At 46.2% G+C, this 19,986-nt stretch overlaps 1 protein-coding gene across 1 annotated transcript in view; it reads left to right on the forward strand.

Moving 5' to 3' along the window:
* CTNNAL1 (catenin alpha like 1) overlaps nt 1-19,986 on the forward strand; it is an 862,216-nt gene that overhangs the window by 465,266 nt on the left and 376,964 nt on the right. Inside the window, exon 7 of the mRNA XM_085606809.1 lies at nt 4,905-5,105. Within this exon, the coding sequence (XP_085462935.1) occupies nt 4,905-5,105 (201 nt within the window). The remainder of the gene's footprint in view (nt 1-4,904; nt 5,106-19,986) is intronic.

Raw genomic sequence — 19,986 nt, forward strand, 5'->3', positions numbered from 1 at the left:
GTTCTGAATGCGCTGGAGTCTTTTCTGTAGTTTGGCTGTGGTTCCAGTGTAGAGGGTGTTCCCGTAGTCCAGACGGCTGGTGACGAGGGCCTGGGTAACGGTCTTCCTGGTATCGGTGGGGATCCATCGGAAGATCTTTCGGAGCATGCGCAGGGTGTTGAAGCAGGATGAGGAGACGGCGTTGACTTGCTTTGTCATCGGGAGGAAGGAGTCCAGGATGAAGCCTAGGTTGCGAGCGTGGTCCGTTGGCTTGGGTGCGGTTCCCAGGGCGGGGGGCCACCAGGAGTCGTCCCAGGCGGTGGGAGATGGTCCGAGGATGAGGACTTCCGTCTTGTCTGAGTTCAGTTTAAGCCGGCTGATCTTCATCCATTCCGCGACGTCTTTCATTCCTTCCTGGAGGTTGGCTTTGGCGGAAGCGGGGTCGTTGGTGAGGGAGAGGATCAGCTGGGTGTCATCGGCGTAGGAGATGATGTTGAGGTTGTGTTGGCGTGCGATGGCTGCGAGAGGGCTCATGTAGACGTTGAAGAGGGTGGGGATCCTTGCGGAACGCCGCAGATTACTTCGGTGGCCGAGGAGCGGAACGGGGGGAGGCGGACTCTCTGCGTTCTTCCGTCGAGGAACGAGATGATCCACTCCAGGGCCGCTCCTTGGATTCCGGTGTTGCTGAGGCGCTGTATCAGGATGCGGTGGCATACGGTATCGAAGGCTGCTGAGAGGTCCAGGAGGATGAGGGCGGCAGTTTCCCCGTTGTCGAGCAGGGACCTGATGTCGTCGGTGGCTGCGATGAGGGCGGTCTCGGTGCTGTGGTTTGCTCGGAAGCCGGACTGTGAGGGGTCGAGGGATCCGTTGGTCTCGAGAAAGGCGGAGAGTTGTCTGTTGACGGTCTTCTCGATGACTTTGGCTGGAAAGGGGAGGAGCGAGATGGGGCGGAAGTTCTTGAGGTCCGTGGGGTCCGCGGTGGGTTTCTTCAGGAGGGCGCTCAGCTCGGCATGTTTCCAGCTCTCCGGGAAGGTGGCAGATGCGAAGGAGCTGTTGATGATGTTCCGGAGTTGGGGTGCGATGATGGAGTCGGCTTTGTTGAAGATGAGGTGTGGGCAAGGGTCGGTAGGGGAGCTGGAGTGGATGGAGTTCATCAGGCGGGTGGTGTCTTCAGTGTTGATCGGGGTCCAGGTGCAGATGGTGGTGGTGGGGGGCGTTGGTTCGGTGGTTGGGTCCGTGGTATGCGCGCCGAAGCTGTTGTGTATATCGGCGATCTTGCGGTGGAAGAATGAGGCGAGTGAGTCGCAGAGGTCTTGTGAGGGTGTGATGTCGTTGTTGCAGGCTCTGGGGTTGGAGAGCTCTTTGACGATGCTGAAGAGTTCCTTGCTGTTGTGGGTGTTGTTGTCCAGACGTTCTTTGAATGTTGCCTTCTTGGTGGTGCGGATCAGCTGGTGGTGTTTTCGGGTGGCGTTCATGAGGGCGGTCATGTGTTCTGCTGTCTGGTCGTGGCGCCAGGCTTTCTCGAGGGTGCGGCAGGTTTTCTTGGAGTTCTTGAGTTCATTGGTAAACCACGAGGCTTTTCTGCTGCCGGGCCTGCTTGGAGGATTCTTCAGTGGTGCGAGTTCGTCGGCGCAGTTGATGAGCCACTGTGTGAGGTTGCAGGCTGCTTCATTGGTGTCCGTCATGTTGGTGGGTGGGTTCTGGCTGAGGGCGGTGGTGAGCTGGTCGGTGGTGATCTTGCTCCAGCTTCTGCGGGGAACCTGTTGCGGATGGTGGTGGGTCGTGGTTCTCCTGAAGCTGAAGTGGACGCAGCTGTGGTCTGTCCAGTGTAATCCGGTTGAGTGGCTGAAGGCGATGTGCTTGCTGGAGGAGAAGATGGGGTCGAGCGTGTGGCCGGCGTAGTCGGTGGGGGTGTTCACCAGTTGCTTGAGTCCGAGGTTGGCGAGGTTCTCCAGTAGGGCGGCGGTGTTGCAGTCCTTGTTGTTCTCCAGGTGGAAGTTGAGGTCCCCTAGGAGGATGAAGTCTGTGGAGGTGAGGGCGTGCTGACTGATGAAGTCGGCGATGGCTTCGCTGAATTGTATGCGAGGTCCCGGGGGTCTGTAGATGAGAGTGCCTCTGAGGGTGGTCTTGGGGTCGGTGTGTATCTGGAAGTGTAGGTGCTCGGCTGCAGTGAGGGTGTCGTCGGAGTTGGTCGTGATGCGGATGGTGTTCTTATGGACGATGGCGATGCCTCCTCCAGTTTGGTTGACGCGGTCCCTCCGGATGATCTTGTAACCCTCCGGGATGGCTATGGCGATGTCGGGTGCTGAGGAGGCGTTCATCCATGTTTCAGTGAGGAAGGCGACGTCTGGAGATGTTGAGTCGAGGAGGTTCCAGAGTTCGACGGCGTGCCTGTGGATGGAGCGGGTGTTGAGCAGGATGCACTTGAGGTGGTTGTTGCTGGTGCTCGGCTTGGCGGGTGCGGTGCAGGTTCGGAGGCAGGTGAATGTGCAGACTTGGCGGGTGAAGGGCCCGTGGGTGCGTCTCGGGGTGGCTCGGTAGCAAGCGGGGTTCCGGCCGGCGTTGAGAGCGAGGAGGGTTGCGGCGTCGTAGGTTCGTCGGGTGCGCTGGCATCGACGAGGACCAGGGGTTCTGGCGCCGGGCGCGGTCCAGGCGCGGACGGGCATAGATGGGCTCTCCTTTGGCGCACAAGCAGCGCACCCGCTGTGCGTGACCGCTGCGCGTACGTGCGATCTCCATTTAAGGCGAAGTGGGAGGGAGGAGCAGCTGGGAGGCGGGAGCGGGGAGGACACAGAAAGAAATGGTTACAGTGTAATACAAAAACGAAGCAAAAAATAGAGAGTTACAGTGTAATACCAAAACTAAGCAAAACAAAGGCACAGGAGGGCAAAAACGGAAGGAAGAACGAGCAGCAGCGAGGGGGCACCGAAGTCAAGGGCGGACCTGAGTTGCTGGGGCACAGACTCGCCTACAGCTGGAGAGCCGTGTGGCGTGGGGGTGTCCTGAGGTCAGTATTATGAGTGCTAGAGTGTTAGGGATATGTACACGCTTCATCCAATATCACACAGACCGCTAAGGGATTCATGCCCTAAAGATGTGAGCAGGAAGGGGCTAGATATCTCTTGTGTACCCCTCTGCTGAAGCTTGGGCCCTTTCAGCTTTGGATGATATTGCCTACCACTGTCTGTAAGGGATTGTGACACTCAAGATGAACAGTTAAAAAGATAGAGTTTGTGGCTGCCTTAAAAAATCTCCAGTCCCTTAACTGTATTAGATGGACCTTTCTTACAGTCTGGGAATGTAAGGTAATTTACGAACACTAGGAAAGCAATGCACACATTTTCTGGAAGAGACCATTCCCACTTCAGGGGTCTTCCTGTTGTGCTAAAATAAGGTCTTTAAGATATTTGGTTCTGGAAGGGAGAAGCTCATATTAGCAGGTGATTTTAACTGTCAGTTGTGTAATTGCCCCTTTGATCCGGTTACAATTAAGCCCAAATGTATGTTGGTTGAAGGGCTTCACATGGTTCAGAAAAAGGAGGGATCGGAACTCAACACAATCTTATGCACCTACAACCTTGTCTTTGCTATGGGGAAGCTAGTAAACTCTCCTAAGCCACACATTCCCCCAAAGTTTAGAGGGAGGGGGTTGTTTTTGCTTATTTCTCATTTTAATATAGTTCACAGCCCTTTTAGTGATCACAACTCTCTATCTCTAATCATCGGCAAAGTAACTGGGATTAGCCCCTGGCTGAGGAGCAAAGTGGTCTCTCTCTCTGCCCAAGGTAGGAGACTCAATGGTCTCAGGTGGACCCTATGCAATTTAAAGTGTCCCATTTTACAGGCTGCCAGCAGGAGAGATCTGCATGCCTGGATCTAAGCTCTTAGTGAGTGGCCATCTTGTCAGTATTTGCAAGTAATACTCAGAAAGTGTTAGCACTGTTAAGGGTCGCTGTGACAAATATTAGTTCCCAGGACCCGCGCCCACCCCGCCACCCGCGAGTCATGCCAGCCGCCACTGGACATAATTTTATTTCCCTCATTCCCTGCGTCCATTGGAATTGAAAAGGGTGAGGGGACTGTTTTAGAACACGTATCATTACAAAGAGAACAAGCTGAGCTGATGAAACCCATGGCTCGGGGGTGTTTGCTCTTAAAAATCGTCCATGGTTAATTTATGTATCTAACGTGAGGGATAGATTTGTTTTGGCAAGATTTAGGTTTAATCTTCTGGCCTCATCCAGTGGATGGTGCCAACCTGGCACTTTGGCATCCGTCGGCTGTGACAATATATCTCCTCAGGACACCTTACATTTTATATTTTTCTGTAAATATTTTAGTGTGCCTAGAAAACTGTTTATCATCCTGTTATTGAAATCCCTGGATTTTAACGTGTACTTGCCCAACCATTTTCTTGTTTTTGCAGCTGCTTCCTAATGAACATGTTTTAATTTCTTTCTCCTGTTTCTTTCGAGCTGCGCTGAGAGCGAGGCATTCCATACCTGACTGATTACATTTGTTGCTGCTAATGGGGAATTTTTCGTTTTCTGTGATTTTAATACTGTTTCTCACAACTTTTATGGATCTTCTTTTTAGCCACACCATTTGTATATGTTTTTATTTTTTATCAATGCATGTGTCATGCTATTATGCTCTTTTTATGTATGTATTACAACCGAATAAAGATTATTGACATTAAATAAGAGTGCAGTTATAGATGTGGATTCTAGGTCAAAAGACTTATAAAAACAAAATGGGTCCTTAGGCATTGGATAGAAAAGGGTGGTCATGTCCTTGTGGAAGAGTTGAAGGCACTTCAGACTGCAGGTCTTGAACGAGCTTGTCTGACTTTGCAAGAATTTCCTCTACTCTGTTTGGGTCTTCTTGAGTGATACTCCTGCCATGTAATACCCTTTTTCTTTTAGAATAAGGTAGAAGGACTCCGAGAAAACTTTTATTTCCTGTCGAAGGAAAATCTGACAACGTTACTGGAGCTGATCTTAGAGCACACAGAAGACTTCACCGACTCTGCCTACACCAGCCATGAGTACCGCGAACGTATCTTGGAGCTGTCCCAGCAAGCCAAGATGGATTTGGAACATCTGATTTCCGTGTGGATGCAAGCTGTAAGAGCTTTTTAACAAAGTAAATTCTTTTCATTTTATGAGAAACTCTGACTTTAGAAAGAGAAGTGTTTTTGAGATTTCTACTGAAAAAAGTAGTTCTGCCTATTTTGCATCATTATGTTCCTCTCCTGCATGCATTTAAACATCCAGGCTATTCTGTAAAGGCTAATTTCATTTTTTTTTTTAAATGATCTTTTCCTACTTCAAACAGCCATAAACATCCACCTCTAAACCATTTTCTTTTATCCCAGAATGCTAATTTCCTTTCTTTCTATTTCTCTCTCACTTCAGTGAAGGTACAATTATAAGCTTTAGAAAGGGGGCCAAGATGTATGAGGAGTTTGAAGGGTTATTCTACAGCTCTTTCCACACCAAGAGACACTTAGTAATGGGAAGACTGTGAAACTTTAGGAACGCCTAGCATTACCTGTCGCCACTGTGAACGTTGTAAAAGTCTACACAGATAAACATTCAGATCACTTAGATAGCAGTGAATTTGGAATTGTGACAATTCAGCTATAAGCATCCATACATATATTGTAAGACTCTTTAGCACATAATTAGAACTGGAATCTCCTTGTTTATGGTTTGGACACTAAAGGGACACATATGCCAAAGGTACACAAACAGTCTTCGGGTGCACCAAGGCCCTGCTTCCTCATGCGTCCCCTCTCTGTATCTTAGTGCTGTGCTACTACTTTTGACCAACCTGCAATTGCAGTGTACAGCATCTTTTAAAATTTTCATGACCTTTTAGCTGTCTTAGTGCTGTGCACATGATATAAACCTACACTTGCCTGTCACTTTCCCTGGGTTTGATTTATGTATAAGAACCGGAATACAGGGACACCATTCAAGAAGCCAATCTCCAAGAAATCTCTGCATTGTGAGCATTACACAAATGTAGAAGGGCTCAAGTATTATATGTGAGACATAGGTCAATATTTTTTCTCCCTATTTGTGGGACATCTTTCCTACAATACATATTCAATTCTTTAATTGGACATGATATGACTTCCACTGAACCAGTACCGGTATTGTTCTGAGATGTTTGACGCCAGAGACCCATACAACTGACCTCGTTGAGACACGGGCTGTATCAGTTATGGGCCTACTCCGTCACAGTGGTGAATGATATCCTGTCCGCCGAAATATAAATCCCATAGGATATAATGCAATTTATATTTTGGCAGACTGGATATCCATCTCCGTTGTGACATAGTAACCCAGCCGCCAAAATCTAAATCAGGCCTTATATTTTATTTAGTGTGTTGCAGAAGACGCTACCATGTGTGACAGTGTTACCTAGTGTAACCCCCTCTGTATTCTGGCCAAACTGACAGTTCGGTCCACTGTGTTATCCTCAGACCTCAAGCGACATCATCCTTTCATGACTGTACCGAAGAAAGGGTACACACGTAGACAAGACAAAGCATGGGAAAAAACCCACAGTGCAACACCTATCAACAGTAGAAATATACGACAAAAAGATGCTAGAGGTTAGAAAGAGAGAGAGGGACCGTTTTTAGTCTTAATTGTTATGAAGACTCAAAGAAGAAACGTACATAAAAGAAGCCATTCCAGGTCTCAAACTTGAGACTGGCTTGCTTTAGGTAGGAAGTCTGTTATCATTTATTGAAAGTATATACCTAAACAACCAGCTAGGCAGCACACATATTTCTTTCTATGGGCCAATACTGCTCAATAGATTACTTTTTGCTATGATGCTGCAAATGTAGCCGTTGGGGCATAGGCCTGCAAGTTATCAAGATATTACCTGCCTATGTGCCTAGTTACTTATAAGAATAAACACGAGGATTATAGAAAGAATGGCTCACCTGTAATCTTAATACACAAAATGGTATCAGTTCCTATGATTGGCAGTACCAAAGTGGTGAGCTGTCTGAGGGGTTGGGAAGATAGTAGTGGTTGGTAAGGTTCGTGGTGATGTCTAAGGTGTAGGCCAGGTACTCCTAGGTGGTTTTCCAAGTGCCCTCACACACCCTTGCGGGTGCAAAGCATCATCATCAAATGATATCACAACGTTATGATCATCATAGTGATCATATTTGTTTGTATGTTTTTGTATTGATGCAGTGTTAGTTGAGCAAATATGCCCTTAATGTGTTTTAAACACTCAAAAAATTGCATTACTTATTGCATTAGTTGTGTTGTGGATTAATCTCCCATCCCCGCTACCAATTCCTCATTGCTGTTGGCAGATGCTTCTCCTTGCTCTATCCATAAATGCCCCCATCTTTATGGCAAGTAGAGGTCTAGGTACATGACCTATCTGGGCATCTATTTTGGTTCCATGCTTTCACCAGACGAATGAACAAAAAATGAAGGTTTGGCCAGACAAACAGCGTTGAGAAAATTAGATGGAGTAACTGATGTAGGTAGAGTTAGTTGGCTGGATTCAAATAGTGTTAAGGACCTGAATTTTTATCTCATCATCTATCTGCACAGGAAGTGACATGACAGCTTTTCTGCCAAAACTGCCTTTAAAGAAGAAGCCAATCAATAAGATTTCATATCCCATCATCCATCTGCACACCGCCCACCGTGCTCCTCTACCAGGACCTACTTAAAGGTGACCGCCGGGTTGTGCGCACATGACATGCCAAGGCACTCCAAAGGCAAGCCTAACTGCACCCATCTGCACCAGGAAAGCATCCAGCGCCAGGAACCCTGGTCCTTCCCTAACGACCATTACCCTTCCATGCTCTTCCCCACTCTTAACCACAGCCTGCCGTCACTGCATCACACAACATGGAGGAAGCATTCACATGCAATTCCTGCAAGATCTCATTCACTTTCCCATAACGTACACCCACAACTCCCACACCAACAGCATCCAGCACCAACTTGCTCACACTCACAAGTCACCCACTCACGCTCACAGACACCAACCACCACCCACACAACATGCCACACTTGCATAAATGCTCCTCAACACCCACTTTCTCACCAAACACGCAACAGAGGTATGTGACCTGCTGCATGACCACACTCTAGACCTGTTCTTCTCCATGGAAATATGGCTAATCCCAACTTCTGCACCGGACATCACTACAGCCATATCCACGGCTAGATGATTGCCAGGCAAGAACGTCAGCACTAATAGGGGGTGGAGTATCCATCATATTCAAAGACTCCCCATCAGCTGCACCACCTACATGGACACAGCCACAGCTGCACGGAGCACTTCAAGTTCAAGATGCGTATCACTGCCAACTTCTTCGTGGGTGAAACTCTTGTATACACCACCACTCACCAATTTCGTCAGTGACATCATACACTTCATCGCGCCCCTCTTCATCAACTCCTTCACCTTCATCGTCCTTGGAGACATTTCACCTAGAATACCGCACATCCCAAACTCTATGGTCCTTTTAGAAAACCTCAGAAACTTCAGTCTCACCCACGTACTGAATCTACCCACAGCGGCGGAAACATATTGGACCTGATCTCCTCCTCAATCAGCAACATTACAGTAAAAAAGTCAGCAACTTAGCGAGCAGAAGAAACTGTGTACAAAAGCAGGGGCTGCATTAAGAAGTGGGAGACGGTCTGGTCGCAATGGCGTAAATATAGGGGGAGTTGAGATGTCTACAAGTGCAGAATACACTTGTGTGTACATAAGCAATTTTGCCTGATTAATATATGTGTAAAGTTAGTGCTATGGACATAAACCCTTGTCGTGGACCTTCAGTCGACTTTAGAGTACAGACTAATGCTTGAGCACCCAACAAATGTTTCACTGGTTTGCTGACTGTGTTAACATGCATGCATAGTCATGAAAAGTATGTATTTATCTTGAGCTTATTTAATAAAAAGATTATTATAAAAAAAAAGTCTGGAACTTATAATACCTGGACAGACCAGATAATCGCCAGTTTCAACATACCCATATTGCACCACCACAGACCAACCACCACCAGACCCGCCCACATCAGCTGGGAAAGCTTCACACAAAAGGACTGGGGTTCTGCCCTCTCTGTGCACTGATCTGACCACACCAGCAACTTGCTGAAAGTCATCAAGAACCTCAACAGCTGGATCATTACATACACTAACACCCTGGCTCATCTTAGGCACAACCAAACAGCAAGAACCCAACCACAGGCTAGCTGGTACACATAGGAACTCAGGCTGACGAAATGCCATCGCTAGCAGCTGGAGTGCAAATGGAGAACAAGTCAAGGCACCACGGAGACATTTTCAAATCCTGCCTAAGACGCTGCCACCAGCAGGTAAGGAGCCCCAAGCTCACAACTCTTGCAGATGGCATAGACACCAGCACACACAGAAAATATTTGCAATCACCAAAGATTTCACCATGCCTTCTGCAACTCCAGCAACATCACCCCCTCACAAGGCTTTTGCAACAAGCTCTCAGAATTTTTCTGTAGCAAAATCACCTCGGTATACTGCAACTTCGATCCTCAACTGGACCCCCTTCAGAGTTGCAACTCATCTTTCCATTATGGTGTTATTTTGTTAACTGGTATGGTTGAAAGCTCAGCCTAGAAGGGTGGTGGCAAGTCAAGCCAATGTCACAACTCTCCAAGTGTTGTTTGCTTCATAAAATATTCTAACACGAGTCAGTTATATATTGTTGTGGTTCGTCTATATGTTATGTGTTACAGCAGGTAGCTAAAAATTATAGGACTTTTATAGTGTATTGCCTAATTATTAGGGTGAGTCAAGATAAATTCCTAGTAAAAGTTAGTATTTTGTTAAAATCAGTGTGCATACTTCTTAAGATTAATAAACATTCTGGAGGGGTCGTCGTCAAAGACAAAGATGCAAACATGTTGGTAGAAAGATTATCTCAATAATGTCCTCCGAAATGCTAATTGATAGTATTAAACCCTGATCATTTGCAGACGCTGGGTTTAGAACGTTTTTTCCTAGGCTTCAATACTAAGAATGGCTGTGTTGTTTCTCATGTTATTGGCAGTCAGAGTTGGTTGACTACAGTTTGTTTGTTTGAGGAGTTTTATATAGCGCAAACATGACCTGTCATGGTATCAGAGAGCTATACATATAGCAAACAAGTTATACATACAGGGAGAAGTGTAACAAGGAATAAGCAAGCAGCAATACAGTTACAGTATTACAGTCGGCCGGCAGAATCAAGATCCGGAGGAGCCCACAGGAAAATAGTCAGGCTGAGTGGCTTCAGGGCTACGATTGAAGGAAATTATTCAACAGAACTGTTTTTATTTCTTTTTTGAATGAGGTAGTCGAAGGGTTTGACCTGATTTCAGGAGGTAGTGAGTTCCATATTCTTGGGGCTAGACCAGAGGAGGAGTGGGTGTATGTTTTCTTTTTGTTGAACTTCTTTGATTTCAGCAGTAGGGAGTGAGTGCTTCTTAAGGCATGACTTCCACTACACAGTTTGAGTTTATTGGCTAGGTAGACAGGAGTGTTATGGTGGCGGGCCTTGTATGTCATACAGGCTATTTCCAACTAGATCCATGCTTCAAACAGGAGCCATTTTAGATGTATTAGGTCTGGTGTAATGTGATCGAATCTTCTGGCTCCGTTGATGAGCCTAGCAGCTGAGTTCAATGTGGCCCTTAGTGGCACCAGCCTTACTTTGTGTAAGCCTGCAAGAGTGACACTCCCGTAATCTAAACGGGAGATGACTAAGGATTGGACTGCTAACCAAAAGTCATCAGGGGGTAAAAAGGGTTTGAGTTTACTTAGTATATTCAGTTGGAAATTGGTTCCTCTTGTGGTAGCACTGATATGACTTTGCATATTCAAATGTTTGTCCAACGTTATACCTCAAAGAACCTAATTGTGATTGGGCGGTGGAGCATTTTCGTGCCAAAAGCTTCAGGTGTGTAAAAAGTATGCCTTTATTTCGAGTTGGTGCCCTTCTACTAAGCAGGCTGATTTGCCATTACATTATGAACATGCCATTGCGTCTTCAAATTAGGCGTTAGTGTGGTCTAGAGTGTGCATTAACATGACATAATTGCCTGTCACCTGTGCTGTGGATCCTGATCCATGGACAAGGGTCCTAAGAAGGTCGAAAGGCAGTCATCCTCTTGATAGTGACCACTTGCTAGATTAATAACACTATTGCAACAAGATTATGTGGTTCTCAGTAAACCGACAAGAGCATATTTTATGTCCCCCCTCACATGTGTGGCTTTGGTTGGCAAAAACTAAGCCATTGCCATGCATGCAGATTCTACTGAAAATGCCAGTCAGCCGGACCTGCAAGTGGGAAATCACCCCATCATCAAAGGTAACAAAGTCCTTGGAGGGGTCTTTGTGGTACCCCAAGAGCATGTGCTGAAATCCTCCTGTGTCTTCCATAGAAACAGAATGACTTTTTGAACTATAGACTCATAGAACAGTGAGGGTGCTTGTTCTCAAACAGTCACTGTGTGGTAGCCGTAGCTACGGAAGGGATTGAGGACTCTGCTCACTATAGTAGTGATGCTAACAGCCTGGCATTCTCATGTCACAACCTTTACAGTTAACGTTCGGTCTCACGTGCCCATGTCACTCCGAAGTTTAAAACGCTCAGCACTTCCACTGTACACAATGATCAGGAACATATCCTTGGGGTGGCGTGATCTTTGGTAAGTTAAGAGAGAAAACCTATATAAACCAGTACCTGGAATAGAATGTATACTTATATGCATATTAAAATAGCACACAAATAACAAATCAAATATCTTTAAGAATATATTTTGGTATAAAAGCTCATCATACTTAAGGAGGATGGATCTCTGCCTTCAGGCGGAAATCCAGTGAGGTGCCTGCAAGGAGGAATAAAAAACAAGAAAAACAAAAGTAGAGAACTGGAGAGAGGCGCGGACACGAAAATGCCAGGCCAATTCTAGTAACTGAGAGCAAGCCTTTTTAGATCTTGCTGATTTAATTCTTTTAGCTATCTGTTGCTGAGAACCTATTGCAGACAGCACCATTACTTACAGTCTTTGTCTTGGCTTTTCTTGTCAGACTCATTTGCTTGTATCTTATTCAATGACTTTCCATCCTCTTGTATTTGTCCCTCACCTAAAGCATAACTTCTTTGATGTTCTTTCGATTGGATGACTTGTATACTTTCATTTTAAGGGAACTGCTTTTTCCTTTTCCTTTAGTATGCCACAGGAGTATGTGTGTTTTCTTGCTCTCTCCCCCATGTTCTTATTCCACCTTCACATACCCCCATGCGCTCCTCTTTACCCCACACACCCCACGATCATTCATTGTTTCCCTCTCACTCAGTGTGCTCGTGTGTCATTTTTGTTTAGAATTTAAACCATACGACCTCTTCAGATGCTCCCCCCACCTTGTTACCTGTTTGCACTCTGTGTCAGTCTCCGACCTTCTTCACCATTGCTCTCGCGACTATCCCCTTTTCGTTTTTTGGAGGTCCCTGAAGGTACAAGTGGGTCCCTGGCCCCTCCTTTCAGAAAATGTGCTTAGGCACATATGTCGTATTTTCTGGTATTCAACCATTCTCAACTGCCGCCCTGTAGTGCGACATAAAAAACAAAAAAAGTCTTTCATCCCATATGAGCATGCAAGTTTGGTGACAGATGCACACAGCATAGGTCATCACAGTGGGCGGCTACAGTGTCGTGATGCATATGTGTGCATGTGTGATGACTCGCACAGGTGTACCCATCATCACACTGTTTCCTTTTGTGCCATTTCTTGGACAGCCCAAGGGTATCTGGAGAACGATGCCAGCCGAACTTGCGAACTGGCACGAGGCGGTTATTACACCATAGGCGACATCTCTATGCTATGTTATGCCCTAGTAACTGATGTAACTTTGTAACACTGTTAGCCTCATGTAAAGCGCTCTGATACCTCCGGGTCTAGCTAGCGCTATATAGAACTCTTCAAATAAATAAATAAATACCGCAATAGCACACTTATGACATACGATACCTTCGTGGAGGAAGGGGGAATCCCGCCAGGTCTCTTTATTGGTCACGCATCCTGGATGAACACACTGCAGCGACACTGGGGAGACAATGCACAAGAATTAAAAACACATCTCATAATGCAATACGTACATATCTTGTGGGAAGGGAGACATCTCACCAGATGGTTTGCTGATGCACTTCATATGCAGACGGCAGTAGACTTGGCACCCCTATGAAACCAATGTGAAACAGACTTGCCCTCCCCATGCACACCCAAGGAGTGAGACATGATACTAATGAGCCCCACATTCATCCCTCGCAATGCATGGTTCCGATTGATCAAGTATTACATACTGCGCAGAGCATATCTTACACAAGACAGAATCAATCGGTATTTTCATAGACAAGATGCATGCTACCCACGATTTAGTCTTTGTGACGCTGATATCCTATACATGCTATGGTCGTGCCCTACACTGCATAACTACTTGGAGGGAGTGACACTGAACCTGTCCGAGTGCACTGACAGAACACTTTCAAACTCATGGGAGGCCTGTGTACAGGGCATGTTTGCAAGAGACAAGAAACAGAGAGCCACCACTAGATTTCTGGATCTAGGCCTGGTGGTGGTCAAGCGTCTCATCATACGACGCTGGAAATCTAGCGAACCCCGACTTTACAGGCCTGGTTCTACTCAATACTCAACGGGGCTAGGGCGGAGTGTCTAGCTCTCCACCAGTAGGACACTCTGGGCTTGCGTAAATTCACTATCTCATCCAACTGGGATGCAATATTGATAGCCCTACAATCGGCATTGAGCTCTGAGTGGAATTCTGATCATGGTGACAAAATGAAATGTGCTAACAAACTGCTGCGCACCCACATACCAGGGACCCCATAGTTAAACTGATTTGGAGGGTGTACAATACGTTGCAAGAAGTGGGGCAAACTAGAAATCTAAGGCAATAATCGTATTTATTATATAGCGACTGGAATCTGCATGGAGCAACAGCAAACCTTTTTCCCTTTCCTTCTGTCGGTTACTCTTTTGTTGTTAATTCCGGGTTATATTGTTTGATCTACGACTGTATGATATATAGAAATTTACCTCTGTTTAACATGGAAGCTCGTGTTCCACAACTCACAAGTGAGCTGGAATGTCAGTGTTATGCGGCAGTATCATAGCGAGAGTAACAGTTCACTTTATACACAGGGCTTCTCTACATAGAATACTTATAACCGCAATGCATTGCATTCACTATTCTTCTTCTTCTTCTTTAAGCTTTATTGCGGTTTGATTTGCCATAAAAGCACATAAAAAAGCAATTCTATACAATATGTTAATCAATCAATACAACTCATGCGAGTTTCACAATTGTATAACTAAGTTGTTAAACATATCCTTTAAAACTATAAAATTTAGATAGTGTCTAGAGCCCTAAAATTGATAAAAACAATGGTTATTATACTGATAAAATGCTATCTGTTCTCTCCTTGTCCAATAGAGTTAGTGCAGATGTGTAGCAATATTAATTGTCAAGTTCCTTCGAATTAACCACATTGAAAACAAATATTTGGCTACTGCGGACACAATCACTGCATTGGTGTCAGTTTTTAAGATCCTAAAGAAAACCAAGTATTGCTTTACACCCAGATTTTTACACAACTGAATTATCCATTTCCTCCTGATGTTAACATATGCGGGTCAGAAAAGGATAACATGTACGGGAGTTTCTTCCTCAGTTGGGCAACCTGGGCAAGGACGTGCCGGGCCCCCTGTCCACCATTCAATGTTGGAATAAAGAGGCAAAGTGCCATATCTAAATTGCAGGTAGAGCTTCTTCGCCAAAGTGGGTTGTATTGCATCAATCTTCGGCTCAAAGCTATAAAAGGATTTAACATCCAAAAAGATGTCAGTTAAACTTAAAATTTTTGCTGAGCGGAAGAGATTCCTTAAATTAAAATCTTTTACAACACATGTCATGTTTTTTTTTAAATGGCTGGGCAAGAGACCTCAGGGTTTAACCAGAGATCCTCGAGCCCAATCAGTGTGAGTGATCGTCTTACAAATGATAGCCAAGGGATCCTACCAGATCCTAGTAATGCCATGACCACTTTAAGTTCCTCCTTATAATTCACCAGCTCAGGAGTGCTCCACAGCCACCTCCAATAAAGTAGGGGCCGAGCAGCAATAGCGTCTGCGATTGGGCAAATGTTCAAGTCCAATCTGAGCGGGCCCAAGGGAGTACTTCTTGGCAAATCCAGTATTTGCCTTAAGAAATTATTTTCTGTTATGGATAGGTCACTTGCTGATATATGTCCCCAGAGTTCCGCCCCATAAAGGGATGATGCCCTGGCTTGAACTCTAAAAATTTCAAGGGGGGCGCTTAATATTTTATGGGTACAATTCTTCTGTACTTTTAAGATACCCCCAGCAGCCTGAGTTAATCTTAAATTGGCCTTGGCCAATTGAGGACCCCACCCCATTATATCGTTCAAGGTTAAACCCAGGTAATCAAACATTGGGACCCTTTCGAGTGGTCTGCCTTCCATCATAGGATGGGGGCAGTTGGTGGTACTAGCATTAAAAACCATGTACTTGGTCTTATTGATGTTGACCACCAGGTTCCTTTTATTACAGAATTTGAAAAACTGATTCAACACCCGCTGCATACCCATTGGAGACTTTGAAAGCAACAGAGTATCGTACGCAAACATTAATGCGGGAAATCTTTGGGCGGCCAGTTTGGGGGAGTCAATGTTGTTTATGGCAAGAAGATCTTCAATAAGCCCGTTGAGAAAGAGGGAAAACAGGGATGGGGCAAGCACACAACCCTGTCTAACGCCTTTCTCAGTCGGAAATGGTTCAGTTAACTGGCCTTGCTTGCCAAAACGAACTTTGGCAAAAGTGCCTTCGTGTAAGATCTTAAATTGGTGACATAAATATGGCGGAACCCCCATTGATAATAAAATGGTCCATAACTGGTTCCGATCCACCATGTCAAATGCGGACTTTAGGTCCACAAATGTAAGATATAGCCTACCCCCATCCAAGACCACATGCTTCCAGTGAAGGACCTGCAGCCGGAATAATTGGTCAATTGTTGCTGTTTTAGCCCTAAATCCCGCCTGGTGCCGAGTCAAAATGTTATTGTCGTTAGTCCAAGCCTGTAAACGTTGTAGAAGGAGCCTGGCATACATTTTTTGGGTCACATCGATAAGGCTCATAGGCCTATAATTAGATGGTTGGAGCGGAGAGCCCTTCTTGTGAATGGGAATTATCTCCGCCCCCAACCAAGTACTTGGAAGAGGTAACCCCTGCAATATCGCATTAAATAGTACTAAAAGGTATGGGGCCCAAACTGTCGGTTCTTCTCTATATAGATCACCTGGGATCCTATCCAATCTCGGTGCTTTATTCGATTGGATACTTGAAATGGCCGATTGAACTTCAACCAACGTGAATGGTTGTATTGACCACGTGGGGTTCAGGGCCAATAGGCTCGGTCGGGGCTCAATTATATATGTAGAGGGAGGAGAATAAAGATCTTTAAAATAAGAAGACCCTGCTTCATCAGAGATGTTTGGGTTAATTGTAGTCCTGCCCTCTGGTTTTCCAGTATGGACAAGGTTCCAAAATGACCTTAGGTCCTTTGCCGCAAGTGCGGATGTGATAGCAGACCAACGATCTGCTTTTCATTCTGATTTTGCGTTACTTAGCATCTTCTTGTAAGCCTGCCTGGCTTCTTTAACACAAAGTTTGGTACCTTGCCTTAGGGCCAGCAATAGTGCCTTTTTCGCGTCCCTACAGCACCTATTAAACCATGGATTCCCATCACCACAAGGTTTAGGCTTGGTGAGACCTGTTTTATAAAAGGTTTCCTTCAATGTTGAAACCATTTCCCTATGGATGCCAGTAAGGTCACCCATATCATTATCCAAGGAATTAATAATGCTGGAGTTTACTCTTTCAAGCAGGGGGATTACATCTCGATACATTTTCGCCATATTTTCAGTGGACAATTTCACAGCTGCCCATCGGATTCTTCTCCCACCTTGCACTATTCTCAAGTCACTACTTGGGGTAATCGTCATTGCACTATCCTCACTGGTCAGTTGAAAGTCCATCTCAGTTATCCGGGGATTATGATCACTTTCAATGGGAGGAGGGACACTAAAGTCTATAATTTGAGGCCACAGGACCAAGCTGGCCATAAAATAGTCTATTACAGATGCATGCCCCATACCACTGTAAGTTGACTGAGCTGGAGTGTCACTCTGGAATTGGCCATTACAAGCTCTAATAGAAAACGTGTAAGTGAGGGAAGTCAACTGGAGGGCAAGAGCTGTCCAATTTCCCACAGAGTAGGCGTTGGGGGGCGGAACTGACCAGGTTTCGTCTTCTTCAGTTGTGATCGGAGGGACCCCTTGTAATGGTTCGAAATGACAGTTGAAGTCTCCTCCGATCAACAAGGCAACGTCACCCCCAAGCGAATGCAATAGGGTGGTCAGTTTGTCTAAGGTGTTAGAAGTTCCCCCCAATCGCACTGGCCGTGAGTATATGTTAATGAGTGCCAATTTTGGTGTTTCCTTGTTTGACATCAGGATACACGTCAGATCAGGACTGTTTGTTTCTAGCCTTTTCAGCGTGAATCCAAGATGGACACCCACCCATATGCATAGCCCCCCTGATGGTCTACCTCTCGGGCCTTTTACTGCAGGTTCCGCAAAGGTTACATAACCCATTCTATGAGTGGGGTCTACCGCCCACGTTTCCTGGAATAAGCAGATCCCGTGTAAATCCACGAATGTGCACCAATCCGGGATGTCTAAGTTGGATGCGAGACCCGCTATATTCCAGGATAAAATTTTGAGGGTCCCCTTCGTCAATATCTGCCTATTTCCCAAAGTTCCCTCCTGACCAAGCCTGGCAAGACCATGCACTCCAGGACCGGCTGGATGCTGGTCCGAGTGTGGGCAGGCATTCTGATGTTGCGGCAGGGGTATAAGGTTATCAATCACAGGAGGAAGTGGGCCATCCCCTGGCTTCCCTATGGTTGCATAAGGTTTTCCCTCAGGGAACATTCTTGCTTCAGTAGAGGGTGGAAGGTCAATTACGATGTTCGCCACCCCCAAATAATCCATCCTGGTAAACTTCAAACCTTCCTCCCTTTTATTAGCACTCAATGGATGGACCATTAGGGGGCTGGGAGACGTATGAAGTCAATCTACTTGGTCCAGGAAATTATATCTATTGTTTACTGGAAAGCCCAGGTCCTCACCCCTAACCTGTCCACCCCTACTTCTGTCTACATAATGCCAGGAATCCTCTTGCTGAGGCCATAGGTCATAAGGCCTGTGGTTGATGGCGCGGTGTACGTAGGCCGTTTGGTAAAAGTGATCTAGCCTCAGTGTTTTGATAGTTGTATCAGGGCTTCTATGGTGCCTACTACATACATAGTCAACTGCCATATGATCCTCAAAGTTAATAATTACACAGTCCCCGTCCACATTTTTTGGTTTCCAAACCTCCCACCCCACCCTTCTGACAAACAAAATTTTGCTTTGGATGGTTCTAGGCAAGGGTCTATGGGTGTTCAACCAATGCATCGTCTTATTCTTAAGTTCCCCGTACGATTCATGTCTGTCATTCGTCAATTTAGGAACCCCTATAAGGACGACCACGTACGAAGCACAATCCGGGGGTAAGTTGATGCATGGTAGATCTGAAGAGAAGTCGTTTCCCCAGGGTCGGTTTGTGGACTCTTTTCCTGGAGTTTTAATTTTTACAGGATTAGCCGGTAGCAAGGGCTGTGCCTTTTTCACAGCTATGGGACCAATTTTAGGGCCAATTTTGCTGGAGCTTGGGATAGACCCCTGGTTAGTGGTCGCAATGGGTCGACCATTAGGAGTAGTAGGTATTGGCTTGTGCTGGATCTGCGGGACATTCGCTGTGGTGGCCAGGGCTTTAACTTGAGCTTGGATGACCAATGGATCCTTTGCTAGACCCGTGTTTTTCACAAGCAATTCCTCCATATTCCCCAGCCTTTTTTCTATAGATTTCAATCTTTGCTCCATGGGCTGGATAACAGTAGATAAAACCTTACTTAGTTTTCCCAGCAGTAAGTCTAAGTCAAGGGGACATATAGGTATAGAATCGATGCCAGCCCTAACAGAGCTATCTAAGGAGACCACAGGAGCACTGTGCTCAGGTTGTTCTGCAATTGGGGGATCCAGTTGGCTGTTATGTTTAGACTGTTTGGGTTTTCTACCCCGAAGTGGGGCGCCGGCCCTCTTCCTTTTAGGGATAGCACCCTCTTTGCATCTTATCGTGTCCGGCGGGTTTTTACTCGGTTCTGAGTGGGCCGGTGTCATGTTTGTAGTCTGCCCACATAATAGTAGGGTTGGCCCATCCGCCAGGTCTAATATGTTACTTTCGGTGGGGTTTAAATTGGTAGAAATCCCTTCAGTAACTATATTTTGCTGGGAGAGACCTGGTGAGCATGCTTGTGCGGCAGGGCCCAAGGAAGATCTCCGTAGGAAGACCGGGTCCTGGGACAGACGGCGTTCCGTCATTGCAATTTCACGTTCCAATACCGATGATGCTCTCAAGATAAATTGATCTAGGGTCCCAGCTACATGCCCTGTTGGTGTCGGTTTTGTACCCCTTCTGGCTGCCATGATAGTCAAAAGTTAAAATTAGGAACAGGTTGTAGATGGTACTCACAGTTCCCACTAGAGGTCAGAGGGTTGACCCGGTCTGGTCTCCTTCGGTCTGTGACGGGCTTGAACGGGCCCGCCCTTGGCCCGGGCTTCGCCTGGCCTGCGCCCGCGCGCGTCCCTCGGGGACGGAGTAGTGGGGCCTATTATATACCGCTGCTGTGTTTGGGGCGTGGCGGCTGGTCGTCTCTGGTCCAGGTGGCTGCTGGGGAGCGTAGTTCTCCCCTCCCGTATGCCCCACAGCACTGCTT

The sequence above is a fragment of the Triturus cristatus genome, chromosome 5_2, assembly GCF_964204655.1.
Source record: "Triturus cristatus chromosome 5_2, aTriCri1.1, whole genome shotgun sequence".
Classification (NCBI taxonomy): Eukaryota; Metazoa; Chordata; class Amphibia; order Caudata; family Salamandridae; genus Triturus; species Triturus cristatus.